The sequence below is a fragment of the Podarcis erhardii genome (genome assembly GCF_964252035.2).
Source record: "Podarcis erhardii genome assembly, chromosome: 2".
NCBI lineage: Eukaryota > Metazoa > Chordata > Lepidosauria > Squamata > Lacertidae > Podarcis > Podarcis erhardii.
In genome coordinates this window covers 115,822,783-115,847,541 of record NC_138498.1, presented here as the reverse complement: position 1 = coordinate 115,847,541, position 24,759 = coordinate 115,822,783, and the positions used below count along the sequence as shown (strand labels likewise).

General features: G+C 42.3%; 3 protein-coding genes across 9 annotated transcripts in view; all 3 read left to right on the top strand.

Annotated features, from left to right (window-relative positions):
• Window positions 1-24,759, top strand: part of LOC309336748 (uncharacterized protein) — a 56,032-nt gene that overhangs the window by 11,150 nt on the left and 20,123 nt on the right. For 2 of the 7 annotated variants that reach the window (XM_081853010.1, XM_081853011.1), the window contains exon 2: window positions 10,429-10,615. In XM_081853010.1, coding sequence (XP_081709136.1) covers window positions 10,516-10,615 — 100 coding nt within the window. In that variant the 5' untranslated portion in view covers window positions 10,429-10,515. Of the gene's footprint in view, window positions 1-8,135; window positions 8,884-10,428; window positions 10,616-14,688; window positions 14,788-24,759 lie in introns of those variants that run through there. The other 5 variants (XM_081853008.1, XM_081853012.1, XM_081853009.1 and 2 more) reach the window with 5 other exon arrangements.
• The window catches only part of LOC309336320 (uncharacterized protein), a gene marked incomplete at its 5' end in the record, with an annotated part of 55,512 nt that continues 31,685 nt past the window's right edge, over window positions 933-24,759 (top strand). The window contains 2 exons of the mRNA XM_081851941.1: window positions 933-937; window positions 1,860-3,792. Coding sequence (XP_081708067.1) covers window positions 933-937; window positions 1,860-2,649 — 795 coding nt within the window. The 3' untranslated portion in view covers window positions 2,650-3,792. The remainder of the gene's footprint in view (window positions 938-1,859; window positions 3,793-24,759) is intronic.
• Window positions 9,068-24,759, top strand: part of LOC309336775 (uncharacterized protein) — an 87,817-nt gene continuing 72,125 nt past the window's right edge. The window contains exon 1 of the mRNA XM_081853087.1: window positions 9,068-9,897. The gene's annotated coding sequence lies outside the window, so the exon portion shown is untranslated. The remainder of the gene's footprint in view (window positions 9,898-24,759) is intronic.

The following is a 24,759-nucleotide window of genomic DNA, read 5'->3' as shown; positions in this document are numbered from 1 at the left end:
TCAGCATGGGATAAAACATCACCTACCACTCTCTGGAAACCATTTGGATCCATTAAGTGGCAAGGGCGGACCATCCAAATCGGTCCCACGTCCCTGCAGAGGGGAAGGGTTGTGGAGAAGTCCAGTTGCACCAGGAATTGATCTGACCATGGCACTTCTTTAGATTCGCTTTTACTTAGTGTCAGATCACCAACATCCATAGAGGTGAACACCAGGTCTAAGGCATGTCCACGGCTATGAGTTGGGCCAAACTTACTCAGGGACAGCCCCATGGAGGCCATGTTTTCCACAAAGTCCCAATCGGCCCCTTATAAGGTTGTGTCGGTGTGAATGTTATAATTCCCCTGGACAACCAAACTAGGTGTCTCCAGGAGAACATCTGCCACAACCTGAAGCAGTTCAGGCAGGGAATTCTTGGTGCAGCGGGGAGATCGGTACACCAAAAGGAATCCTGTACTGCCCCTATTGTCCAACTTCAAGAACATGCACTCAGAGAACTGGGTCTTCCCAATAGGATGCCTGGTGCAAATTAATGACTTCCTACAAATCACTGCAAACCACCCCCCCCTCCCTGCCCACATGACTTGGGTTGCTGTGCGTAAGAGAAACCTGGTGGACAAGCAGCGGCAAGGACAGGTCCATTACTGCATACAAAAATATTCTTTTGGGATGTCTGTTGTTAATAGACCCCCAAAAAATTTCTGGTTTTTTGGGGAAAGTATGTCATAACATTTTATTTAATTCTTCATTAATGGTATCCCAAATTTATTTAATTTTAGGGCACGTCCACCACATATGGAATAAATTCTCTTCTTTAAGTTTGCACCTCCAACACTTTCCACTGGTGTTTTGGTACATTTTAGCCAATTTTGAGGGTTTAAGATACCATCTGTACATCTTTTTTTTAAAAAAAATATATTTTATTGTATAACATGCTGTAAATCTTATGCCTCTTTTGCATGTTTTCCCATTTTTCTAAATCAATTGTATGACCAAAATCTTGAGCCCATTGACCATGACACCTTTAACCCCTTTGTCTTTTAAGTGCCAATTTAATAATAGTTTATACAATTTGGATAAATTTTTATCATCATTTATAATCAATTCTTTGTCTATTTCAAATAATTTTGTATCAAATCCATTTACTTTCTTGTCTCCCTCAAAAATTGCATTTAATTGATGGTATTGAAAGCAGCCTATTCCTGTATGTCTTATTGTTTCATTTTTTTTTCATTTGTAATCTATTACACTGGTCAACAACAAATTTGTTGTCTGCATTTTTTCAGTTGATTTAGGACGAATCTGATGCGCTGAATCCAAAAATCACATTGGTTTTGCTCAACCAGGTCAAGTTTTTGAGCTATGGCCACATGTCATTTTTTTACGTTTTTGTTCACATGTACGCTTGTGTGGAGCATTTTAGAAGAAATTGGTGGGGGTAAAATGCCATGTCGAATAATTGTTTTGATTGGAAATGATTATTTTAATGACAAGAAGTATTCAGGTCCAATAGTTCTTGGTGATTATGTCGAGAAGGGATCAGTTTGAAGTCATAAAACCTTGAAATCTTCCATAAATTGGTGCAGCAAAGCATAAAGTTGGGGGATCAAAACTAAGTTAATCCTGATCTTCAATCAGCACGTCGTCCTGTAGCTCATTGTTATGAAATTCCAGTGCCTATCTTCTGAGAACTTCCTTTCATTAGTGACAAAGATGCCTCCAGTGTTGAAGGACATGAAGAAGAAGTGGTTCTTGAAGATGATGCTCCACATCCATTTTCCCAAAAGGAGTTGAATGATCTAGTTCACGACCTCAGCTTGTCAAAGGACTCTGCCGAACTGTTGGCATCCAGATTGAAGGGAAAAAACCTCCTCTCTGACAGTGCTCACATCAGCTTCTTCCGCAACAGGCATCAAGAGTACCTCCGTTTTTTTCTCGGAAGAGAAGGACTTGGTGTACTGTGCAGATATTGCACTGCTTCTGCTCAAGCTTGGAGTGCCACAGTACGAACCCAAAGATTGGAGACTGTTCATTGACAGCAGCAAGCGATCACTGAAATTTGTTCTGCTACACAATGGCAACCAGTTTGCCTCTATACCCCTGGCTCACTCGAGTACACTGAAGGAGAACTATGAAGCGGTGAAGTATGTGCTGGAGAAAATTGGTTATGATCAGCATAAGTGGTTTATTTGTGTTGACCTGAAGATGGTGAACCTTTTGTTGGGACAACAGTCTGGCTTCACCAAGTACCCATGTTTTCTGTGCATGTGGGATAGTAGGGACCGTGCTCAGCATTACACGAAGAAGGACTGGCCTGTGCGGGAGGAATTGGTGCCTTGCAAAGAAAGGAACGTCATCAACGACCCTCTGGTGGACAGAGACAGAATACACTTCCCACCGCTGCACATCAAGCTCAGCTTAATCAAGCAGTTCACCAAGGCTCTGGACAAGGATGGTGACTACTTCACTTACTTGTGCCAGGCTTTTCCAGGATTGACCATGGAGAAGTTGAAAGTTGGCATCTTTGATGGTCCTCAGATCCGTCAGCTCATCAGAGATCCAGAGTTCGGAAACTCAATGAACGAAGTGGAACTGGAAGCGTGGAAGGCATTTTGTTCTGGTAGTGAAGAACTTTCTTGGCAACAATAAGGCCAGAAACTACGCAGAACTTGTCAACAACATGCTGACTGCTTTCAGGAACCTGGGCTGCAACATGAGCATCAAGATGCACTACCTATTTTCACATATGGACCGGTTTCCTGAGAACCTGGGTTCAATGAGTGACGAGCAGGGGGAGAGATTCCATCAGGACATGAAAGAGATGGAGACCAGGTATCAGGGTCGCTGGGACGCAGTCATGATGGCTGACTACTGTTGGACTCTGAAGAGAGACCTCCCTGCTGCTGAGCATTCCAGGAGTTCCAAGAAACGGAAGTTCAAGCCCTTAAGTTTGAAAAATGGTGAAGCAACATGCAATTTACGTGCACTTACCTTTATCAATGCCCACCATTCAGTTTACAGTAAACCTGACCTGATGGAGAGAAACGGATGCCATTTCCTGATTCTGCAGTGCAAAAATACCCTAAATCAGTTGTAGAAATCTAGACAACATTCAAAAAGTAAAAAATTGTTGCCCAGTGTTATTTACTTCCTCTAAAAGATCTTTATACGTCAACCAATTTGAATCCATATTTTTTCTTTTTACTGCCTCTGCCTCCATTGGTGACAACCACCATGGGGTTTTTGGTTCTAATAATTTTTTGTTCCTTTTCCAAACTTCATATAAGGCTTTCCTAATAATGTGATTTAGAAATCCTTTGTGGCTTTTTGTTTTATTATAATCCAGGTAGCTGTGCCACCCCACTATATTATCCCAGCCCTCAATATCCAATAATTTAGTATTCTTCAAGATCATTCCTTAAGCCAGAACAGGCAGGCAGCTTCGTAGTAGATGCTAAAATCGGGCATTCCAAACCCTCCTTTGTTTTTGGTTTCTGTTAATAATTTAAATTTCATTCTGGTTTTTTTGCCCTGCCAAATGTATTTTGCCAAATACCTGTGCCATTCCTTAAAACAATTTAAGCCATTAAGAACCAGAATTGATTGAAAAGGGAACAGCGTTTTTGGTAAAACTACCAACTTGATTGTAGAAATTTTCTCCACAATGTGAGTTTTAATTTACTCCAGGTTTCTAAGTCTTTCCTAATTTTGTTCCATACCTTAATATAAATGTCTTTCTATAAATTAATGTTTTTCATGGTTATCCAAATTCCTAAATACTTTGCTCTGTTAGTAATTTTAAGTCCTGTTTCTATTTCTAACTTTCCTTCTTGTTCTATTAGTAATTCTCTGTATGTTGGCCGTATTCCTTTCATTGTTGACATGTTAAGTGATAGTGCTTCAATGGGTGATAGCCACCATTGAGTTTGGGGTTCCAATAATTCTTTGTATTTTCCCCATACCTTTATTAAAAACTTATTATAGTATTGTCGAGTCCTTTGTGTACTTTTTCCCCCCCATACCACAAATATGCATGCAAACCAAATATGCTGTCATGTCCTTCCAGTTCTATTGCCTCTTCTTTCTCCAGTTTAATCCAATCCCAAATCCGAGTAAGACAAGCTGCTTCATAGTAAATTTTGAGATCTGGAAGGTAAAAGCCTCCCCTTTTAAAAGAAACTCAGACTTAAGTCTGAGTTTTGTATTTTATTCTTGGCCTTGTTTTTTCCAATATTACTACAATACTCTAGAGCAGCCTTTTTCAACCTGTGGGCCCCCAGATGTTGCTGACCTACAACTCCCATCACCCCTAGCTAGCAAGGCCAGAGCTCAGGGATGATGGGAGTTGTAGTCCAACAGCATCTGGGGACCCACAGGTTGAGAATCGCTGCTCTAGAGGGTTTTCTGTTGTAAATATTAGATTGTCTGAAAAGGCTCTGGCCTTATAGGCCCTTTGTCCAACTTTAATTCCTTCTATACTAGGGTCTTTTCTGGTTGCTTTCAGATACACTTCCGGAAGTGTGATAAAGAGAAGAGGAGAAAAAGGGCATCCCTGTCTTGTTCCCTTAGAGATATTAAAAGCTTCTGATGTTTCACCATTTATAATTAGTCTGACCTTTTGGGAATTATAAATCGCTTTTATACCACTACATATTTTCTCACCCAAACTCATTTCCAAAGTGTTTTGCATGAATGCCCCTGAAACATTATCCAGTGCTTTCTCCGCATCCACCAAGATCAGGGCAGCCTTTTTATCTGGTCTCATTTCTAGGTATTCTATTGTATCTACTACCAATCTTACGTTGCTGTAAATTTGTCTTCTGCGTAGGAAGCCTGACTGATCATTCTTTATTAATTTTGCCAGGATCTTTTTCAATTTATTGGCTAATTTTTTGGCAAATAATTTATAATCTGAATTTAGAAATGAGATTGGTCTATAAGTTTTAATTTACTCTAAATTGGATCCATATTTCAGTATCAATGTAATTAGGGCCTCTTGCCATGATTCTGGCACATGTCCTCCTTCTAAAATTTTGTTCATTATTTTTTCTAACACCGGTAATATGGTCTCTTCCAATTTTTTGTAATTCATTATAGAAATACCATCTGGACCAGGGACTTTAACAATCTTAGAAGTCATAATTCCTTCTTTTATTTCATTTATATTAATAGGGGTATTTAAGTATTCTTTCTCTTATTTTTGGCAATCTATTGTTTATTTTAAAAATTCCTATTTTTTCGTCAAGTTCTTCCAGCTCACTTCCATTTCTGTTGTTGTTTTGCAGCAGATTTAGTTAATGTGAAAGCACAAAACAACCACAAATAATCTTGAGGCAGGTTACACATTTATTCCAGTTCAGTCTTTGGTTACTGACATTTCTATCCCACAACGCTATCCACCTAGCAGACCGCCTCTGTCCCCTGGCCCTACAAGCCCATCAGTAACATTTTCTGCAGAGACACTGGGGATTGTTCCATGACAGTTGTCACTTGCTGAGAATGCAGAAGGAGGCCACCTTGGTGCACCCAGGAGATACCAGATGTTGGTTGTAGTTACGTCTATACAAAGTGCATAGCCTTTGACCCTCCATAGAGAAATGGGGAGGAATGAGGAACCTGAATAGCTGAACAGAAGGAAATGTACCCTGGTAAGCTTCTGTCGATTCTTGAGGGGGCTTTGTATCATTTAACTTCAAAATGTGGAAAATGTTTGTGGGGCCTCCTCCCCCCCCCCCCCCGTTGCTTCTGATGAGTGGGGCCCTGGATATCTGCCCCAAACGTTTGCCTTGATGGTAGCAGGATGGGAGAAGTCAAGTGCCCAGAATCAAAAAGGAAAAGTATTTTCTGCATCTTTCTTGATTGAAATGGGTATGTCTGAAACCTCAGATGAAGTTCATGTTGACAGTATCAAAACTGCTATTCATAACCCAGTTAATATATTTATTACTTCTGATAATAAAGAATCTATCCTTCAGAGAAATAAGGTGATATTCCATACAATATAATGCTGTCCCAAACAAACACTTTAACCAGATAAACTTGTTTCTGGGAGGTGGGGCAAGATGCTGAGGGAATCTATTCTATTGGGGGGGGGAGCTCAGTGCACCCAGAAGATTCCAGTTGTGGGTTGTAGTTGCATCTATACAAAGTGCATAGCCTTTGCCCCTCCATAAAGAAATAAATGGGGGGGGGGGAGAAGAGCTGGAATACCTGACCAGAAGGAAAGGTAACCTGGGAACTTCATGTTGATCGACCACCCCAGCTCCCTGACCCCAAGAAAAGACCAGTCCAGGGAGGCAGGTGAGCATTACAGCTACACCCCACATTATGCTCTCCAGCAGCTATTCCTTCAGACAGGCCTATTTTCATTCAGTCTCCAGTGTGTCCATGGGTGGGTGTGTTTTATGTTTCATTTCCCCCCTTCCTTACAGTCTTGTCAAAAATCAAACCTCCATGCCAGTGCTTTCAGCCCCAGAAGAGGAGCTCCCCTTGGTGTCAAGGGAGGGGGGTCCAAGGGAGCATCTGGAGCCCTGCCATTCCTTCTGTCCCTGGCCCCTTTCCCTCCTCTCTCTGCCATCCCTGGGCCACTCTTGACTCCACAGCAGGAGACTGGATCTGTCTGTGATGGTGAGATGTCCTGGCCGGTGGAAGGACCACTTCCTGTTTTCTGCAGCTCCATCCTTCTTTCTCATGCAAGGTGGAGTCATGAAGCAGGTGAAGACTGAGCACACCTAAGGGTGACATGGGGGGGGGGTCTGCTTAACCTTTCTCCGACTGCTCCTTTTCTGGATCAAAATCCCCAGCTAATCTGTCTAGCTCCTCCTGCTGCTGCTGCTGCTGCTGCTGCCTGTCACTGTTCCTGTGTCTCTGGAGTGTTTCTTTGAGGAGAATACAGGACGCTGCAAAAGACATCGTGTGTAATGAGTGTGCAATAAGGTAGACAGAGGCTGAGCCCTCCCTGTAATGCAAACAGGGAGACTTCTGTCCAGGAGATTTCTGTATAAAAAATACACCAGGGGTATTGTGTGTATAGTTTTAACTCAGGTCCACGTCAGTTAATTTAGGTGGGAAACCCTGGGTTGTTGTTGTTACAATGTTGACAGCCAGCTGCCTATAAAAGCAGGCCGGCTTAGCTGTTTGAGCTCAGTTCAGTTCCAGCTTACTATAAAGAACCACTTGGAGAAATCTCTGTGTTGTCTGCTATGTCCACCCACAATTTAATACTAAGTGAGGTTGGAATAGAACCATGTTTACATGAACATGAGAAGGCAAAATATGTTCTCCATTTAAATATTTATTAAAATAATTTATTCAGTTACACAGAAGTGTTATTAGGCTTTTTTGTTGTAAGCTAATTCATACATTGTAAGAAGTGGGTCCTGAGACCCTTGATCCCCTTCTTTAAAATACCATCTGAACAAAATTGGTGAAGCAGTAAAGAGTTTATTGAGGACAATAGGTAAAGGTAAAGGGACCCCTGGCCGTGAGGTCCTGTTGAGGATGACACTGAGGTTGCGGTGCTCATCTCACTTTACTGGCCGAGGGAGCCGGCGTACAGCTTCTGGTTCATGTGGCCAGCATGACTAAGCCGCTTCTGGCAAACCAGAGCAGTGCACGGAAACGCCGTTTACTTTCCTGCTGTAGCGGTAAGTATTAAAAAAAAATTAAAATCTTATATATAAATATAATGAATGTTCCTAAATGTACCAACCAAGCACGTACATATATATGTGGACCAGATGTCTGGAGCAGCACAGGAAGACCGTCCAGAAACCATTTTGACTCCCAAACTGACCAAATGTTTTCCCTGCAAGGAGGGAGGGGGTGAAGGAACCTTCCCGTTCTCTCAGAAATTGGGTAATCACCGTCTCAAAAATAGCCAGACTACCAGGAAAGGCAGTCAGAAAAGGCATTATCTGATAACCTGGCACACAGGAAAAACAACAACATTCAAATTTCTGTTGTAGATCACCTTTCCTGTGATGTACGTATGATGTTTGTGGGGGGTGGTCTTGGGTTACACCCCTTCTGTGATGTATGTATGATGTATGGAGGGGTGGTCTTGAGCTCCAGGGCAGGAAATTTAAATGATCTGTATAAGGGCAGGCACACCTTTGTTCGGGGTCCTCCTTTCTCCGGCATGTGAGGGGAGCACCCTGTTGCAACAGTTCAATAAAGATCAGGCTTACTAGCTGCTTTGCTTCTCAATATTCTCTGGTTGGCCTCTGTTATTTTCTCCTACTGATGGAGAACCTGCAAAGGACTCTACAAGGGCACTTGTGTCCCCCATAAGGGAATAAGGACAGATTTTGTTTACAACAGGTGCCTATTTATCTTCTTGCACTTTGTGCTTTCGAATTGCTAGGTTGGCAGGAGCAGAGATACAGCAAAGGGAGCTCACCCCTTCGCGGGGATTCGAACTGCCAAACTTCTGATCGGCAAGCCCTAGGCTCTGAGGTTTAACCCACACCTGCGTCCCTTATTGAGGACAATACGTTCTTGCAAGAGCTGGGAGCCAAAGCAGGCACAGTCCAGCTGGAGCGAAGAATGAGCTTATATTCCCGATGCACACGTTCCCTCCCTCGTCTCCCCATTGGTTGGGTGCTGCAAGGTTTTCCTTCCCCCAATTATCAAATAACAGACAAGAGGCTGAGCGTGGAAACAAACTTCTCCTTCCTCCTCTGAGTTGCCTCCACTTCCGGCTTCACCAGCAGAGATAATATTGGGGCTTGGAAAGGAGGGAGGGGAGGAGGCGGGAAGCGGGGCTGCGTCTTGCAGAGGAGGGGCTTCTTCCTAATTAAGGCTCCTAATTAAGCGCCCTCACTCCCTGCCTCCCACGCGGGGGCTCCCATTCCCGCCCCCGCTGCCCGGGATGTCGGGTGAGTGCAAAGCCAGTGGCGGGGAAGGAGGGAAGGGGCTTTGCGAGGGGGTCCAGGAGGAGAAGCCCCGGATGGGGAGGAGGGAAGGGAGCTGTTTTCTTAAAGGGGGCCTGGAGGGGGGGGGGGAGAAGTTTCCTCCTGCAGGGATCTGGTGCAAAGGGAGTTGCAGGGAAGGAGGCGGGCGAGGGGAGAGGGGTGGGCATTGCTGGCCAGGATCGCCTTAATAGTATTAATTTAAATTTAATATCTATACCCCAGCAGAAGACCCCTCGGAGAAGGACCTTATCTTTAGGCAACAGGCGAAAGCCTTGCTCTTCTCCCAGGAGTTTGGCTCATTAAACAATCTATGGACTTCACAACTGAATTGGGGGGGGGGTGTTTTTATTTTTTACTCTGCTATGCATCTCTGTGTTTTTCTCTTGTAAGCTGCCCTGTGATCTTTGGAGGAAGGGCAGTATAGAAATGTGAAGAATAGCTGTAAAAATAGGAAGCCCTCTTGCGTTCAAGGGGGGGGGGGGTTGGGACAAAGTCATTGATCAGCATGCATAACAGGATGGGCTTAGGAGGGAATAAAACTAATAAGAATAAGAGTAAAATAAAAATAAATAATTCATTACTTGCCCCCTGCCCATCTGACTGTGTTGCCTCAGCCACTAGGCGATTTCCATCAAAAACATCAAAAAATGTAAAACATCGAAAACTTTCCTGTACAGGGCTGCCATCATAAGACTACTGTTTTGTAGAAATGGCCCGCAAATATAAAGAAATGCCCTCTTTAAGGAATTGTGTGGTGTAAACGTGTATGTTGTCCTCTAGGTCCAAACACATAGTAAGAGCAAGCAGTGCTCCAAAGTGCTTCTCTGGTGAACTTGCCATCTAAGTTGTTTACTCCTGACCAAAGTTCCTGTTTCCCAAAAGGACGGGGGGGGGGTGTCTCCTCACCACTTTTAACCCACCCCACTCCCACCGCATGGAAGGCAGAGGACGTGTTCATTCACAATCCCAGTAAACCATGTGTGTATCTGAAGTGAACCAGCTACACCTCCTTCCCCTCTCACTGGGCTGCTGCAAGAAAAGGCAGCAGAGGAGGAAAGGGATGGGTTTGAAGGCTCTTCCTGCCTCTCTCCCCTGAGGAACAAGAGCAAAGGGTGTTTGCAGGGCAGGAGGACATCGGAGGAGGCAGCGAGGGCAGAGGGAGCAGTGGGCGGATCCACCGCCTCTCCCAGGGCGTCCAGATGCAAGCAAGGGGCTTCCTTCTTCTCCATGCAAGGGCCACCCATGTATTCAGAGCAGTCCTTTGCAGATGAACTCTTAAGTTCCATGGGATCTACTCTCAGGCCACAAATGTGCGTACCATGCCAGCCTTAGGAAGGGAGGTAGCACAGGCAGGTGAAAGAAATTGCCAAAGGTGTTTGAAAATGGGTTGGGGCTCTTGGGAAGGGGGTGCCCAGTTGGGGCTTCTCCAGGGGCAGCAGAATGTCTTGGGCAGGAGAATCCCTGCAGGGGCTCTCAGACTCCCTTGGCTTCTTTTTCCCTCCCTCCCTCCCAGGAAGCTGCAACTTGCTCTGGATTCTGCGCTCCTCAGGAAGCTGAACCTGCAAACCTAGCTGAGACTGAACCTGCAACCCTGGCCAGGATGGAAGGAGGAAGATGGACGGTTGACCTGGTCAGGCTGTCTCCCGCATCCCTCCCCACAACCTCTGAGCATTCCCTTCCAGGACCCTTGGATAAATCTGGTGAGTTCCAGGGGAGAGGAGATGGGGACAGGGATAGATGGATGGTGGAGGGAGAAAGAGGAAAAGATGGAGAGGAGACAAATGGAAGGAAGTTCCTGACAGGAAGAAGGAAGGGGTGAGGCTTTCTCCAAAGCAGCTCTTTGTTTCTTGAATCCCTTTCATAAAGTAGTGGGGGCAGATTTTCTCCCTCCAGGATTTTAAATCTTAGGAGTTACAGTGGTACCTCGGTTCTCAAATTTAATCGGTTCTGGAAGTCTTCCAAAACCAAAGCGTTCCAAAACCAAGGCGTGCTGTCCCGTAGAGAGTAATGCAAAATGGATTAATCCATTCCAGACTTTTAAAAACAACCCCTAAAACAGCAATTTAACATGAATTGTTAAATTCATGTTAAATTGCCTAAAACAGCAATTTAACATGAATTGTACTATCTAACAAGACCATTGATCTATAAAAAGAAAGCAATAATCAATGTTCTGTACCATAAAATAAATAAGACAGTATTGTAGATGATAAAAATTAAAATTATATATATTTTCATACCTGCATTGATGATAGTCATTGTTTGAATGGGGAGCTTTTATCCCTTTCCACAGTCAGTCAATCAATCAATCATAAAACAAAAAACTAAGCCTCAGTCAAAAATGAAAAAGCCACACAAACAAAAATGCAAAAAATAGGAAAAAACTAAAGCTGCAAATGTCACCTCAGAACACTGCAAACAGAAACAGCTTGAATATTGATTGGGGGTGGGCCTTAAATTAGCTGTCCAAGGGAACGAATGGGATGAAAAAAACCTTGATTACGATGGAGACGACTTAAATTAGCTGCTTAAGGGTAAAATGGAATAAAAAAAGCCTTAATTAGGATGGGGGGCACTTAAATTTGCTGCGCAACAGTAAAAATGGAGCTCAGGAGCACGTTCGGTTTCCGCGGCAAACTTCAAAAACAGGAACACCTATTTCTGGGTTTGCAAATGATGAATCAACAGAAGAATAGTCTATCTATGGACTTCCCCTTTTTTGAAATATTTTTATTGGTTTTTACAAATACAAGTTTACATCAAAAACATTTGATATAATGTTTTTATAGCATTTTAGATGACAGGTCCCGAGGTTTTTGCAAACCAGAGGATCGCTTCTGCGTACGCACACGGCACAATAGAGTGTTTCTACGCGTGCAAGCGGCGAAACCCGGAAAAATACCAGAGGGTTACGTAACACAAGGTACCACTGTATAGATACATTCTCCACAGTTCTCATTTATCTAAAGTGTCCATAAACGTATTTACAAGTGATTCCTAAAGTCCAGCTAACGTTTTGATTTGCGTGCAGTAATCTCATAGGTAAATTATAAAATTTCCCCATTCTTTTTTAAAGTCCTTGTTTTCTTGATTCCTGAGTCTCATGGCTAATTTTGCCATTTTGGCAGAGTCCAGCAGTTTAGCTCACCATTCTTCCCTAGTTCGGATTATTGCATCTTCCCATCTTTGGGATAATAACATCTGTGCAGCTGTTGTCGCATACATAGTCTTTCCTGGTCTTTTGGGATCTCAGTACCTGTAATTCCAAATAAATAAACTTCTAGTTTCTTAACAAAATTTATTTTAAACATTTTTTTCCAATTCATTATATACCATTTCCCAAAATGATACTGTTATTTTACATAACCACCAAATATAGCAAAAGGTACCCACTTCTTCTTTGAAGTGACCTGTTCATCCTTTGTATGCCATTCTAGGAGCAAGTTATACATTTTAGACAGATTTTTTTTATGTTACTTCCTAAGAGTTCTTTTTGAAATTGTGATGTCTCATAACTAAAACCTTTTTTATTTTAATTTTTTTAAAAAAAATTATTGTTAAAATAGGTCATCATTAATCCACATATATTACAGATATACAAGCATACAAACATACATTTCATACAATCCTTAAAAGTGTTCAAACATACGGTACTTACACTCAATCTCACAAATAATTCCTTTTCCCATCACCATCCACCACCCCTCACCCCACCTTTGTGCTAGACTTCCAATCTACTCAATTGCAATTTCTTTCCATTTCTATTACTTTCTTTCACACACCTTTAGCCTAATTTCATAGAATCATAGAATAGAAACATACAGTTGGAATAGACCACAAGGGCCATCGAGTCCAACCCCCTGCCAAGCAGGAAACACCATCAGAGCACTCCTGACATATGGTTGTCAAGCCTCTGCTTAAAGACCTCCAAAGAAGGAGACTCCACCACACTCCTTGGCAGCAAATTCCACTGTCTAACAGCTCTTACTGTCAGGAAGTTCTTCCTAATGTTTAGGTGGAATCTTCTTTCTTGTAGTTTGGATCCATTGCTCCGTGTCCGCTTCTCTGGAGCAGCAGAAAACAACCTTTCTCCCTCCTCTATATGACATCCTTTTATATATTTGAACATGGCTATCATATCACCCCTTAACCTCCTCTTCTCCAGGCTAAACATGCCCAGTTCCCTTAGCCGTTCCTCATAAGGCATCGTTTCCAGGCCTTTGACCATTTTGGTTACCCTCCTCTGGACACGTTCCAGTTTGTCAGTGTCCTTCTTGAATTGTGGTGCCCAGAACTGGACACAGTACTCCAGGTGAGGTCTGACCAGAGCAGAATACAGTGGCACTATTACTTCCCCTGATCTAGATGCTATAATCCTATTGATGCAGCCCAGAACTGCATTGGCTTTTTTAGCTGCCGTGTCACACTGTTGGCTCACTCTTCTCCAGGATGAAGAGGAACCATTGATGAGCACCCTTTGGGTTCGGTCAGTCAGCCAGTTACAAATCCACTGAGTGGTAGCATAGTCAAGTCCGCATTTTACCAGCTTCTTTACAAGAATATCATGGGGCACCTTGTCGAATGCCTTGCTGAAATCAAGATAGGCTACATCCACTGCGTTCCCTTCATCTACCAGGCTTGTAATTCTGTCAAAAAACGAGATCAGGTTAGTCTGACATGACTTGTTTTTCAGAAATCCATGCTGACTATTGGTGATCACAGCATTCCTTTCTAGGTGCTCACAGACTGTTTGCTTAATGATCTGCTCCAGAATCTTCCCTGGTATTGATGTCAGACTGACTGGGCGATAATTATTTGGGTCCTCTCTTTTCCCCTTTTTGAAAATAGGGACAACATTTGCCCTCCTCCAGTCTGCTGGGACTTCGCCTGTTCTCCAGGAATTCTCAAAGATGACTGCCAGTGGTTCTGAGATCACATCTGCCAGTTCTTTTAATACTCTTGGTTGCAGTTCATCTGGCCCTGGAGACTTGAATACATCTAAACTAGCCAAGTATTCTTGTACTATCTCCTTAGTTATTCTGGGCTGTGTTTCCTCTGCTGAATCATTTGCTCCAAATTCTTCAGGTCGGGCATTGTTTTCTTTATCAGAGAAGACTGAGGCAAAGAAGGCATTGAGGAGTTCAGCCCTTTCTGTGTCCCCTGTTTGCATTTCACCATCTTCTCCTCTGAGTGACCCCACTGTTTCTTTGTTCTCCCTTTTGCTACGAACATACCCATAAAAGCCTTTTTTGTTGCTTTTAACCTCTCTAGCAAGCCTGAGTTCATTCTGTGCTTTAGCTTTTCTGACTTTGTGTCTACACGTGCTGGCTATTTGTTTGAATTCCTCTTTGGTGGTTTCCCCCCTTTTCCATTTTTTGTACACATCCTTTTTTAATCTTAACTCAGTTAAAAGTTCTTTAGATAGCCACCCTGGCTTCTTTAGGCACCTTCCAGGTTTCCGTCTCATTGGTATTGCCTGAAGTTGTGCTTTTACTATCTCCCTCTTAACAAACTCCCAGCCATCATGAACTCCCTTTCCTTTTAGTATTACTGTCCGTGGGATCTCACCCAGCACTTCCCTAAGTTTTATGAAGTCGGCTTTCTTAAAGTCAAGAAATTGAGTCCTAGTATGCTTGGCTGCTCCTTTCCGCTGTATAGTAAACTTCAGAAGAGCATGATCACTCGCGCCTAATGATCCTTCCACTTCTACCCCACTAACCAGGTCATCAACATTCATTAGGACCAGATCTAAAATGGCTGTTCCTCTGGTTGCTTCTCCCACTTTCTGGACAATGAAGTTGTCTGCAAGGCCAGTGAGGAATCTGTTTGACCTTATGCTCTTGGCTGAGTTTGACGTTCAGCAAATATCCGGGTAATTGAAGTCCCCCATTACTACTATCTCCCTTCCTTTTGCATGCTTGGCCATCTGTTCCAGGAAGGTATCATCTATGTCCTCCGTTTGGCTTGGGGATCTATAGTAAACTCCCACAATGAGGTCCCTGTTATTCTTTTCTCCCTTAATTTTGACCCAAATGCTCTCACTTTGGCTTTGAGGTTCTAAATCTTGGATCTCTTCACAGGTATACACATCCCTGACATATAACGCCACTCCTCCTCCTTTCTTGTCTGGTCTGTTTCTCTGAAATAGATTGTATCCCTCCATTATTACATTCCAGTCGTGGGACTTATCCCACCAGGTTGCAGTGATACCTATCTGTTCAAGTTGGGTCAAAAGGAATGGCATCTGAAGATGTTTTAGCTTTGGCATTAGGTAAGATCAATGAATCTTTGGAAAAATTAAGCAAACAAGTAGCTGAAGCAACAACTATAATTGACCAAAACACTACAAGCATCAATAACGTGGGACAGAAGGTGAACTCTAACACAGAATCTATTGAGAAATTGCTGCAGGAATCTACTTTGACCCGAAAGACAGCTGAAGAAGCAAAGGAAAAAGCACTGGCCGTAGAGGAAAAGATACCACCGATATGTAGGCAACTTGAGGACCACAGGTCATTGTTGTCCATGATTGAACTGAAGGAAAGACAGACAAATTTAAGGATCAGGGCTGTACCTGAACTTGAGAAAGATAACCTAAGTGACTTTCTTATGCAGGAATTTGCAGACTTTTGGAACCTAGAGGAAGATAAGCAAGATATCAAGATCGTAAGTGCTTTCAGGCTTGGAAGAGAGGGGAGAAAGAACAGGGTGAGAGGCTGTTTGATTACCCTCCAAACAAAAGAGGAGAGAGACAAAATATTGAGTCTGCATTTTCAGAAGACCTTGGAAATACATCAATCAAGAGTGGAGATATTTAAAGACATTCCGAAATACCTTCTGGATCTTAGGTCTAACCGGAGATCTGGTGACCCTGTTGAGAAGTAATAGAATTGTTTTCAGGTGGGAATTCCCCTATCTTTTACCTTCAAAGGAAGAAAGTGAAAAATAAGATCAGTGGATGATAAAGAAAGATTTTTGAAAGATTACGGAGAAGATCTGCAGAAAGAATCTGAAGAAGAGCCAAGAGCATTAAAACCAGGAATACTAGACATAGCATCACTATCTTTTGGATTGGACAACTCAGAGAAAGTGATACCACCGACAGAACAAGAACAATTACTGGGTGCAGTTGGAGGAAAAGTAAAGTAACCACACCATGGCTCTGCAACTATTAAGTTGGAATATTAATGGTTTTAACTCCCCGGAGAAGAGGAAAAAAGTCTTTCATTTATTGAAAAAAGGAACAATTGGACTTGATTTGTCTACAGGAAACACATGTGATAAGGCTACATAGGAAAGTATTGATCAATAAAAGATTGGGTCAAGAGTTTATTTAATCGGATAAGGTTAAAAAAAGAGGAGTAGTGATTTATGCAAAAGAGAGCCTATCACCAAAATTTATTTTTAAAGATGACCAAGGAAGATTCGTGGCAATTGAAATTCAAACACAAGGAGAGAAAATTTTGATAGTAGGAGTTTATGCACCAAATGAGGGGAAATCTGAACTTTTAAAAAAGTTGCATGAAACATTGCTGGACTATATGGATTACAACATTATCATGATGGGAGATATGAATGGAGTGGTATCTACAAATATGGACAAGGCACAGAGACAGGTAGTCACTAAAGATGGCAGACTACCAAAAACCTTTTTTGAGATGATTGACAATATGGACTTAATTGACATTTGGAGAACAAAGAATCCCTTGGGTAGAGAGGGAACTTTCTTCTCTGAAGCCAAAATGACTTGGATGAGAATTGACCAAATTTGGATAACTAGAGGACTGGCTCCTAAGATTCGAAAAGTGGAAATTTGCCCTAAAACTTGCTCCGACCATAATGCTGTGAAAATGGAGATGAAACTAACACCAACTGGTTCCTTCAGATGGCTTTGAGGTTCGAAATCTTGGATCTCTTCACAGGTATACACATCCCTGACATATAACGCCACTCCTCCTCCTTTCTTGTCTGGTCTGTTTCTCTGAAATAGATTGTATCCCTCCATTATTACATTCCAATCGTGGGACTTCTCCCACCAGGTTTCAGTGATGCCTATTATGTCAATATTTAGCTTGCTGTACCAAGAGCTCAATAATAATAATAATAATAAATTTTATTTATATCCCGCCCTCCCCAGCCGAAGCCGGGCTCAGGGCGGCTAACAACACTAAAACAATACAACATTATAAAACATTATAAAAATGAGTTAAAAACAAAATTAATGGCAACCATAAGCTAAAGTCTTGAAAAGATTGCCAAAGGAGGGAGTCAGGCTGCGCCCTAACAAAAGGCCAGGTGGAACAGCTCTGTCTTGCAGGCCCTGCGGAAAGATGTCAAGTCCTGCAGGGCCCTTGTCTCTTGTGACAGAGCGTTCCACCAGGTTGGAGCCGCAGCCGAAAAAGCCCTGGCTCTGGTTGAGGCCAGCCTAACCTCTCTGTGGCTTGGGACCTTCAAGGTGTTTTTATTTGAAGACCGTAAGTTCCTCTGTGGGGCATACCAGGAGAGGCGGTCCCGTAGGTACGAGGGCCCTAGGCCGTATAGGGCTTTGAAGGTTAAAACCAGCACCTTAAACCTGATCCTGTACTCCACCGGGAGCCAGTGCAGCTTGTATAGCACCGGATGAATGTGATCTCTAAGCGAAGACCCCGTAAGGAGTCTCGCTGCGGCATTCTGCACCCGTTGGAGTTTCTGGGTCAGTCTCAAGGGCAGCCCCACGTAGAGCGAGTTACAATAATCCAGTCTGGAGGTGACCGTCGCGTGGATCACAGTGGCTAGGTCAGGGCGAGAGAGGTAAGGAGCCAACTGCTTAGCTTGGCGGAGATGAAAAAATGCCGCCTTTGTTATAGCTGCAATCTGCGCCTCCATAGAGAGGGAGGTATCGAAGATTACACCCAAACTCTTAACGGACGGTGCTGGCACTAATTGCACCCCCGCAAGAGATGGGAGTTGCCCCCTCAGTCCCAAGTCGTCCCGTCCCAGCCAGAGGACCTCTGTCTTCGAAGGATTTAACTTCAACCGGCTCCCACGAAACCATCCAGCCACAGCCTCCAAGCATCTGATCAGTGTGTCTGGGGCCGAGTCCGGGTGGCCGTCCATCAACAGATAGAGTTGGGTGTCATCAGCATACTGATGGCAGCCCAGCCCAAAACTCCGGACAAGCTGGGCGAGGGGGCGCATAAAGATGTTAAAAAGCATCGGGGAGAGTATTGCACCCTGGGGCACACCACACACCAAGGAGTGGCGGGATGACAATTCCCCCCCAAGCGCCACCCTCTGTCCCCGACCAGAGAGAAACGAGCGCAGCCATTGAAGGACTGTGCCCTGGATCCCCACGTCGGCAAGGCGGTGGTCTAGGAGTTCGTGATCGACCATGTCGAAGGCTGCTGACAGGTCTAGAAGAATCAGCAGCCCCGACCCGCCTCGATCCAGCTGCCTGCGGAGATCATCTGTTAGGGCGACCAGAGCCGTCTCGGTCCCATGACCAGCGCGGAAGCCGGACTGGAATGGATCCAGAGCTGATGTTTCATCCAGAAACCTACCAAGCTGTTCAGCAACCGCTCTCTCAATCACCTTACCCAGGAATGGAAGATTCGAAACCGGGCGGTAATTGGATAGATCTAAAGGATCTAATGATGTTTTCTTTAAGAGCGGGCGCACCACTGCCTCCTTCAGTTCCCCTGGGAATGTCCCAGCGCCAAGAGACAGATTGATGATATCCCCCAGGGGGCCCCGCACCTCGTCTGGACACGCTCTAATCAGCCAGGACGGGCACGGGTCGAGAGGACAGGTGGTGGGCTTTCCAGCTCGGAGGAGTCTGTCCACATCAGCTGGGGATATCCAGTCAAAGTGGTCTAATACTGAACCCGAGGACAGTCGAGGGGCCTCCAGTTCCTTTATTGTATCCAAATTGGCAGGGAGGTCATGGCGGAGCAACAAGACCTTCTCCGCAAAAAAGCTCGCGAATGCCTCACAGCTGTGTGTCGAATTGTTATTTAAATTTGGCTGTCCTTCAAGGGACGTTAAAGACCGAATTATACTAAATAATTGCGCCGGGCGAGAGCTAGCGGATGCAATGGAGGCCGAGAAATAGGACTTCTTAGCGGCCTTCACTGCCATCTCATAGGTTTTCATAAAAACCCTATAAGATGTTCTTGAAGCTCCGTCACGGGCACCCCGCCATACTCGCTCTAGCCGTCTGAGGTCCCGCTTCATTTTCCGGAGCTCCTCGGTAAACCAGGGAGCCCGGTTTCTGCGGGGTCGCAGAGGGCGCTTAGGTGCGATCTCATCGATGGCTGCCAGGAGCAGCTCAAGCTCATCTTGTTTATTTCCCATGCTTTGCACATTAGTGTACAGACATTGAAGTCCATTAATCATTCCCCCGTGTCTCTTATTTAAGGATTTTTTTCCTCCCACCACTAGGTCTGCGTGCTGTTTGCTCCATTTGGTATATGACATTTGGATGATCATCTTCATCAATTAATAGACTCCCACCTTCAGGAGCACTGTCTCCCTCCCCCACATTAGTCAGTTTAAAGCCCTCCTGATGAGGTTTCTGAGATTTTTTGGCAAAAACATTCCTCCCAACCGTTGTGAGGTGCAGCCCATTGCTTGCCAGAAGTCCATCTTCAAGAAACTGCAGTCCGTGATCGAAGAATCCAAACCGTTCCTGTTTACACCATTTGCGAAGCCAGCTGTTCACTTCCACTATTTTTCCCTCTCTCCCTGGGCCACGTTGTTCAACTGGGAGGACAGATGAGATGACAATTTGTGCATTTAATTGCTTCAATTTCCTGCCTAGAGCCTCGTAGTCTCTTTTGATCTTCTGGAGGCTATTGCTTGCCGTGTCATTGGTTCCCACATGAACCAAGAGGAAGGGGTATTTGTCAGTGGGTTTTATGATTCCTTGCAGTCGTTCAGTTACATCTTGGATCTTAGCCCCGGGGAGACAGCACACCTCCCGAGACATCTTGTCAGGCCCACCGATCACTGCTTCTGTTCCCCTCAGTAGGGAATCCCCTATCACCACTACACGCCTCCTCTTAGGTTTGGTCGGGGTTCTTCCGTGAGCTGTCCATTCCAAGGTCGCCTGCACATTCCCTGAGGACTGACTTTGCTGTTCGTCTTCATATACCTGATCGACTGTAATGAGGGAGAGATCCTCAAATGGAGTCTGTTCTTCGTCTTCCATGCTAGGGGAGAGGACTTCAAAGCGACTGTGTATTTCTAAACAATCAGAGCGAACCCTGGGCCTCCTACTTCTTTGAGTCACGTTTCTCCATATATCTGGCACCTGTGTTGGTGAACTAGCCTCCTTCTCAGGGGTGTTCCCTGTCTCCTCCTTGGTGGAGACGGTGTTCTCTGTTGCTTCCAAGAAGAGCTCCAGCTCTAATTCTTTGGAGCGTAGCTACACGTTCCTCCAGTTGCTGGACTTTGTCTTCTAAGAGGGCAATCAACACAATTGCTGCAGGTAAAGCTGCCTGCAACCTTTGGCAAGATGGCAAACATTGCGCAGGAACTTCTTTTTCTATTACACATTGTTATCCATCTTATTTAGTATTTCAGTGTTTGAAACTGAACTTGTTTATTCCAATAGGAGTTCTGATTTTTCGATATGGTTTTGCAAGTATCTTTTAAACACCTTCCAGTCCCTATCTATCTACTCTTTTGAGATCCTTCCAATTTCTCCCATTGTTTTGGATATATTGTAGGACTCCAATAATTTGGCAAGCCACTCTATTTTTGTCAGTACAATACCACTTTTCCAGTTTTTCGCACTCAATAGCCTTGCGGCTACTGTTGCGTATAAATATAAGGTCTTGTCTTCTTCCTTTAGGCTTCCTGGTACTATTCCCAATAGAAAATCTTCTGGTGTTTTCCTAAATGAATATCTAAACATTTTTTTTCATTTCATTATATATTATTTCCCAAAATTGTTTGATGTTTAAACAATTCCACTATATATGTATCATAGTACCTTTTCCAGTGTTGCATCGCCAACAGACATCGCTACAATTTTTATTCATTTTTGTTATTCTTTCAGGTGTTAAATACCATCTATGTTGTACTTTGAGGTAATTTTCTTTCAGTATATAACACATCGGGAATTTCATATCTTCTTTCCACAATTTTTCCCATTGTTCAAACATAATATTTTCCCCAATATCTTGCGCCCATTTAATCATTGATGCTTTAACCAATTCATCCTTTGTTTCCCACTCTAAGATCAGATTATACAATTTAGATATAATATTTGATTTTTCTTGTATTAAATATTTATCGAATTTTGATATTTCTTTTTCAAATCCTAGCTTTTTGTCTTTCGGTAATCTATACTTAATTTGAATATATTGGAACCAATCACTAATATGAGCTTTAATTTCTGTATAATCCTTTAATTCCAATTCTCTGTTTTCTTCCTTTAATACAGTTTTATAGGTAACCCAATTTTATTTCATATTTAATTTTTTCACTGTGACAATTTCTGCTGGCGATGCCCACCAGGGAGTTTTCGGTTCTAGGAGTCTTTTATATTTCTCCCATATCTTATATATAGACTTTCTGACTATATGCCCTAGGAAGCCTTTATGTACTTTGACTTTTTTATCTATTAGATAGGCATGCCATCCAAATCTCGTCTCTACTCTGTCTAAATCCAATACATCCGAGTCATCTAATTTGATCCATTCTTTTAGCCAGGTCAGACCCACCGCATCATGATATAACTCCATGTCTGGGAGACCAAATCCTCCTCTCTCCTTCTTATCTATCATTATTTTGTGTTTTATTCTTGGCTTTTTCCCTGACCATACGAATTTAGCCAAATCTCTTTTCCAGTTATTAAAACATTTATCTCCTCCTAGTATTGAGATACTTTGAAATAAAAACATCATCCTTGGTAATATGTTCATCTTTATTACCGATATTTTCCCTAGTAAGGAAAGATTTAATTTCCCCCATACTTGCAAGTCATTTTTTATTTCATTCCATGTTTTCCCATAGTTCTCATTACTTAAGTCTATAGTGTTTGTTGTTAAATTTATTCCAAGATACCTTATTTTCTTTTTAATTTCCAATCCTGTAATTTCTTGTAATTTCACTTTATCTTTTTCTTCCATATTTTTCACTAGTATTTTGCTTTTCCCATAGTTTAATTTGTATCCTGCTAATCTGCCATATTTGTTTATGCATTCCAATAGTCTAGGTGTACATTGTAGAGGATTTTCTGTTGTGATCATAACATCATCTGCAAAGGCTCTTAACTTGTATCTTTTTTCACCAACTGCTATTCCTCTTATTTGGTTGTCCTGCCTTATTTTCTTTAATAGAACCTCTAATACTATTATAAATAACATTGGGGATAGGGGGCATCCTTGTCTTGTACCTTTAAAGATGTTGATTTCTTCTCCAAACTCTCCATTAATAATAATTTTTGCTTTCTGTTGGTCATAAATTGCATTTATACCTTTTTAGAATTTTTCACCTAGACACAATTCTTTTAATAGTTTTTTCATGTCTATCTTAAAGATATTGTTTAGTTGATGGTACTGTAACCAGTCAGTTACAGCTTCCCTTATCTCTTCAAAATCTTTTTATTTCAGTTGGTTTTCAACTTCAGTTAAGAGTTCTCTATAAGTCGGCCAATTACTTCTCATATTCAATTTTTTTCAGAGATATTGCTTCCAAGGGGGAAAGCCACCAGTGTATTTTTTACTCAAACAAATTTTTATACTTCTCCCATACCCTAAAAATTGATTTTCTTACTGTATGATTCTGAGAAGCTCTATGCACCTAGGTCTTTTCCTACCATAAATATCCATGCTATCCATAATTCATGTCCTTCCAGGTCTAAAATACAGTATCTGTGTTTTCCAATGTAATCCATTCCTGGTTGTAGCAGATACAGGATGCTTAATAATAAAGTTTCAAATCCAGCAGAGCAAAACCTCCTCTCTCTCTTACATCTGTTGATAATTTATTTTTTATCCTTGGTTTCTTCCCTTTCCAGATAAACCTAGATATATCTCCTTGCCATTTTTCAAAGCATCCTACGTTGCCTATTGCCGGGACTGATTGGAATAAAAATAACATTTTTGGCAATACATTCATTTTTATTACTGATATTCTTCCCCAAAATGATAAATCCATTCTTCCCCATATCTCTAAAGCTCTTTTTATTTCTTTCCACACATTCTCGTAATTGTCTTTAAAAATATTAATATTCTTAACTGTCAAACAAATCTCTCAGAATTTGACTTTGTTATGTATAACTAACTCAGTTTTCTGTTGTAATTCCTTTTGGCCTTGCTCCATTGTGTTTTTTACCAAAATCGTAGTCTTATTCTTGTTTACTTTAAAGCCTCCGGCCTGCCCGAAGTCCTGTATCTTTTTTTTACTACCTTTGGTGGAGTATTTATGGGATCCTTTACTGTAATTACAAGGTGAACTGTAGAAGCTTTTAATTTATATGCTTTATTTTCTACTGTTATTCCTGTAATTAATTTCTCCACCTTTTCTCTCTAACCAGGGCCTCTAATACCAAAATAAATAATAATGGTGATAGGGGATATCCTTGTCTTGTCCCCTTCGTTATTTTACATTTTTCTTTTATAACCTTATTAACAATCAGCATAGACTGTTGGTAAAAATAAATTGCATCAATTCCTCTCCCAAATGCTTCCCCAAAATTCATTTTTTCTTTTATCTTTTTCATATGAGCCCATGAAACATTATCAAAAGCCTTTTCAGCATCAATAAACATTAAGGCCGCTTTTTTCTCATTTCTTACTTCCAAATATTCAATAATATCAATATATTCCTTATATTCTCCTTCATCTGACGTCCTGGTAGAAAGCAGGCCTGCTTGTCATGATTTTTTTCTGCTAAAACACCTTTCATTCTATTGCCCAAAATATGAGCAATACTCTAAATGGACTTCTATGGACTTCCATCCTACAGGAGTGATGGCCAACAACTTGGATAGCTTGAAAAAGAGGATTGGATTAGACTGAAAGCACAGGAGGGCAGGGGGCTCTTGTATTCAAATCCTGCTTGCTGGTTTCCCACAGGCATTTAGTTGACAACTGTGAGAACAGGATGCTGGACTATGTGGGCCTTTGCCCAAATGAGAAGGCTCTTCTTATATTCTAATACAGGCATCCCCAAACTTGGCCCATCATCCATAGCTAACAGGACCAGTGGTCAGGGATGATGGGAATTGTAGTCCCAAAACATCTGGAGGGCCAAGTTTGGGGGTGCCTGTTCTAATATATTGCAATATTTTTACAGTTACATGTGGCATAGTAACAAAAATTTTTACTTCTTAGTCATAGGAGAGAGTGCTACTTGAGCCTGTGATCATTTCCTCCCTGGAAAAAGAGAAATACAGAGATGTGTCTAAGAAGCCAATTCCACTATCGATTATAAAATAATGCAGTTTATTAAGTGTGAATGGCGTTATTAAGTGTGAATCATGTGTTTTTCTTGCCATTATCTCACCTGCATTCCTAAAAGTTTGGAACATAGAGAGGACAGTGGAGAAAGGAGTTAAAATAAGAGAAAGGGCATACTGGGATTGAAATGTGTTCAGTTCCTTTCTTGTCTTTCCTGAAAGTCTTAACAGGATTCTCTCTTTTTTTTAAAAAAAATGATATTTATTAAAATTTCAGAAGAAATTACAAAAGTAATAAGAAAATAGAAAAAAGAAAACAAAAGATACAAAATACAGAGGAAATAAAAACAATTAAAAGTAAATCCATCTTTCCATGTCTTGCCTTTCATTTACTTGTTTCCCTGACCTCCTCACACCTTAATCCTTGGGCACGTCCACCAAAGGTGAAAGAATGTG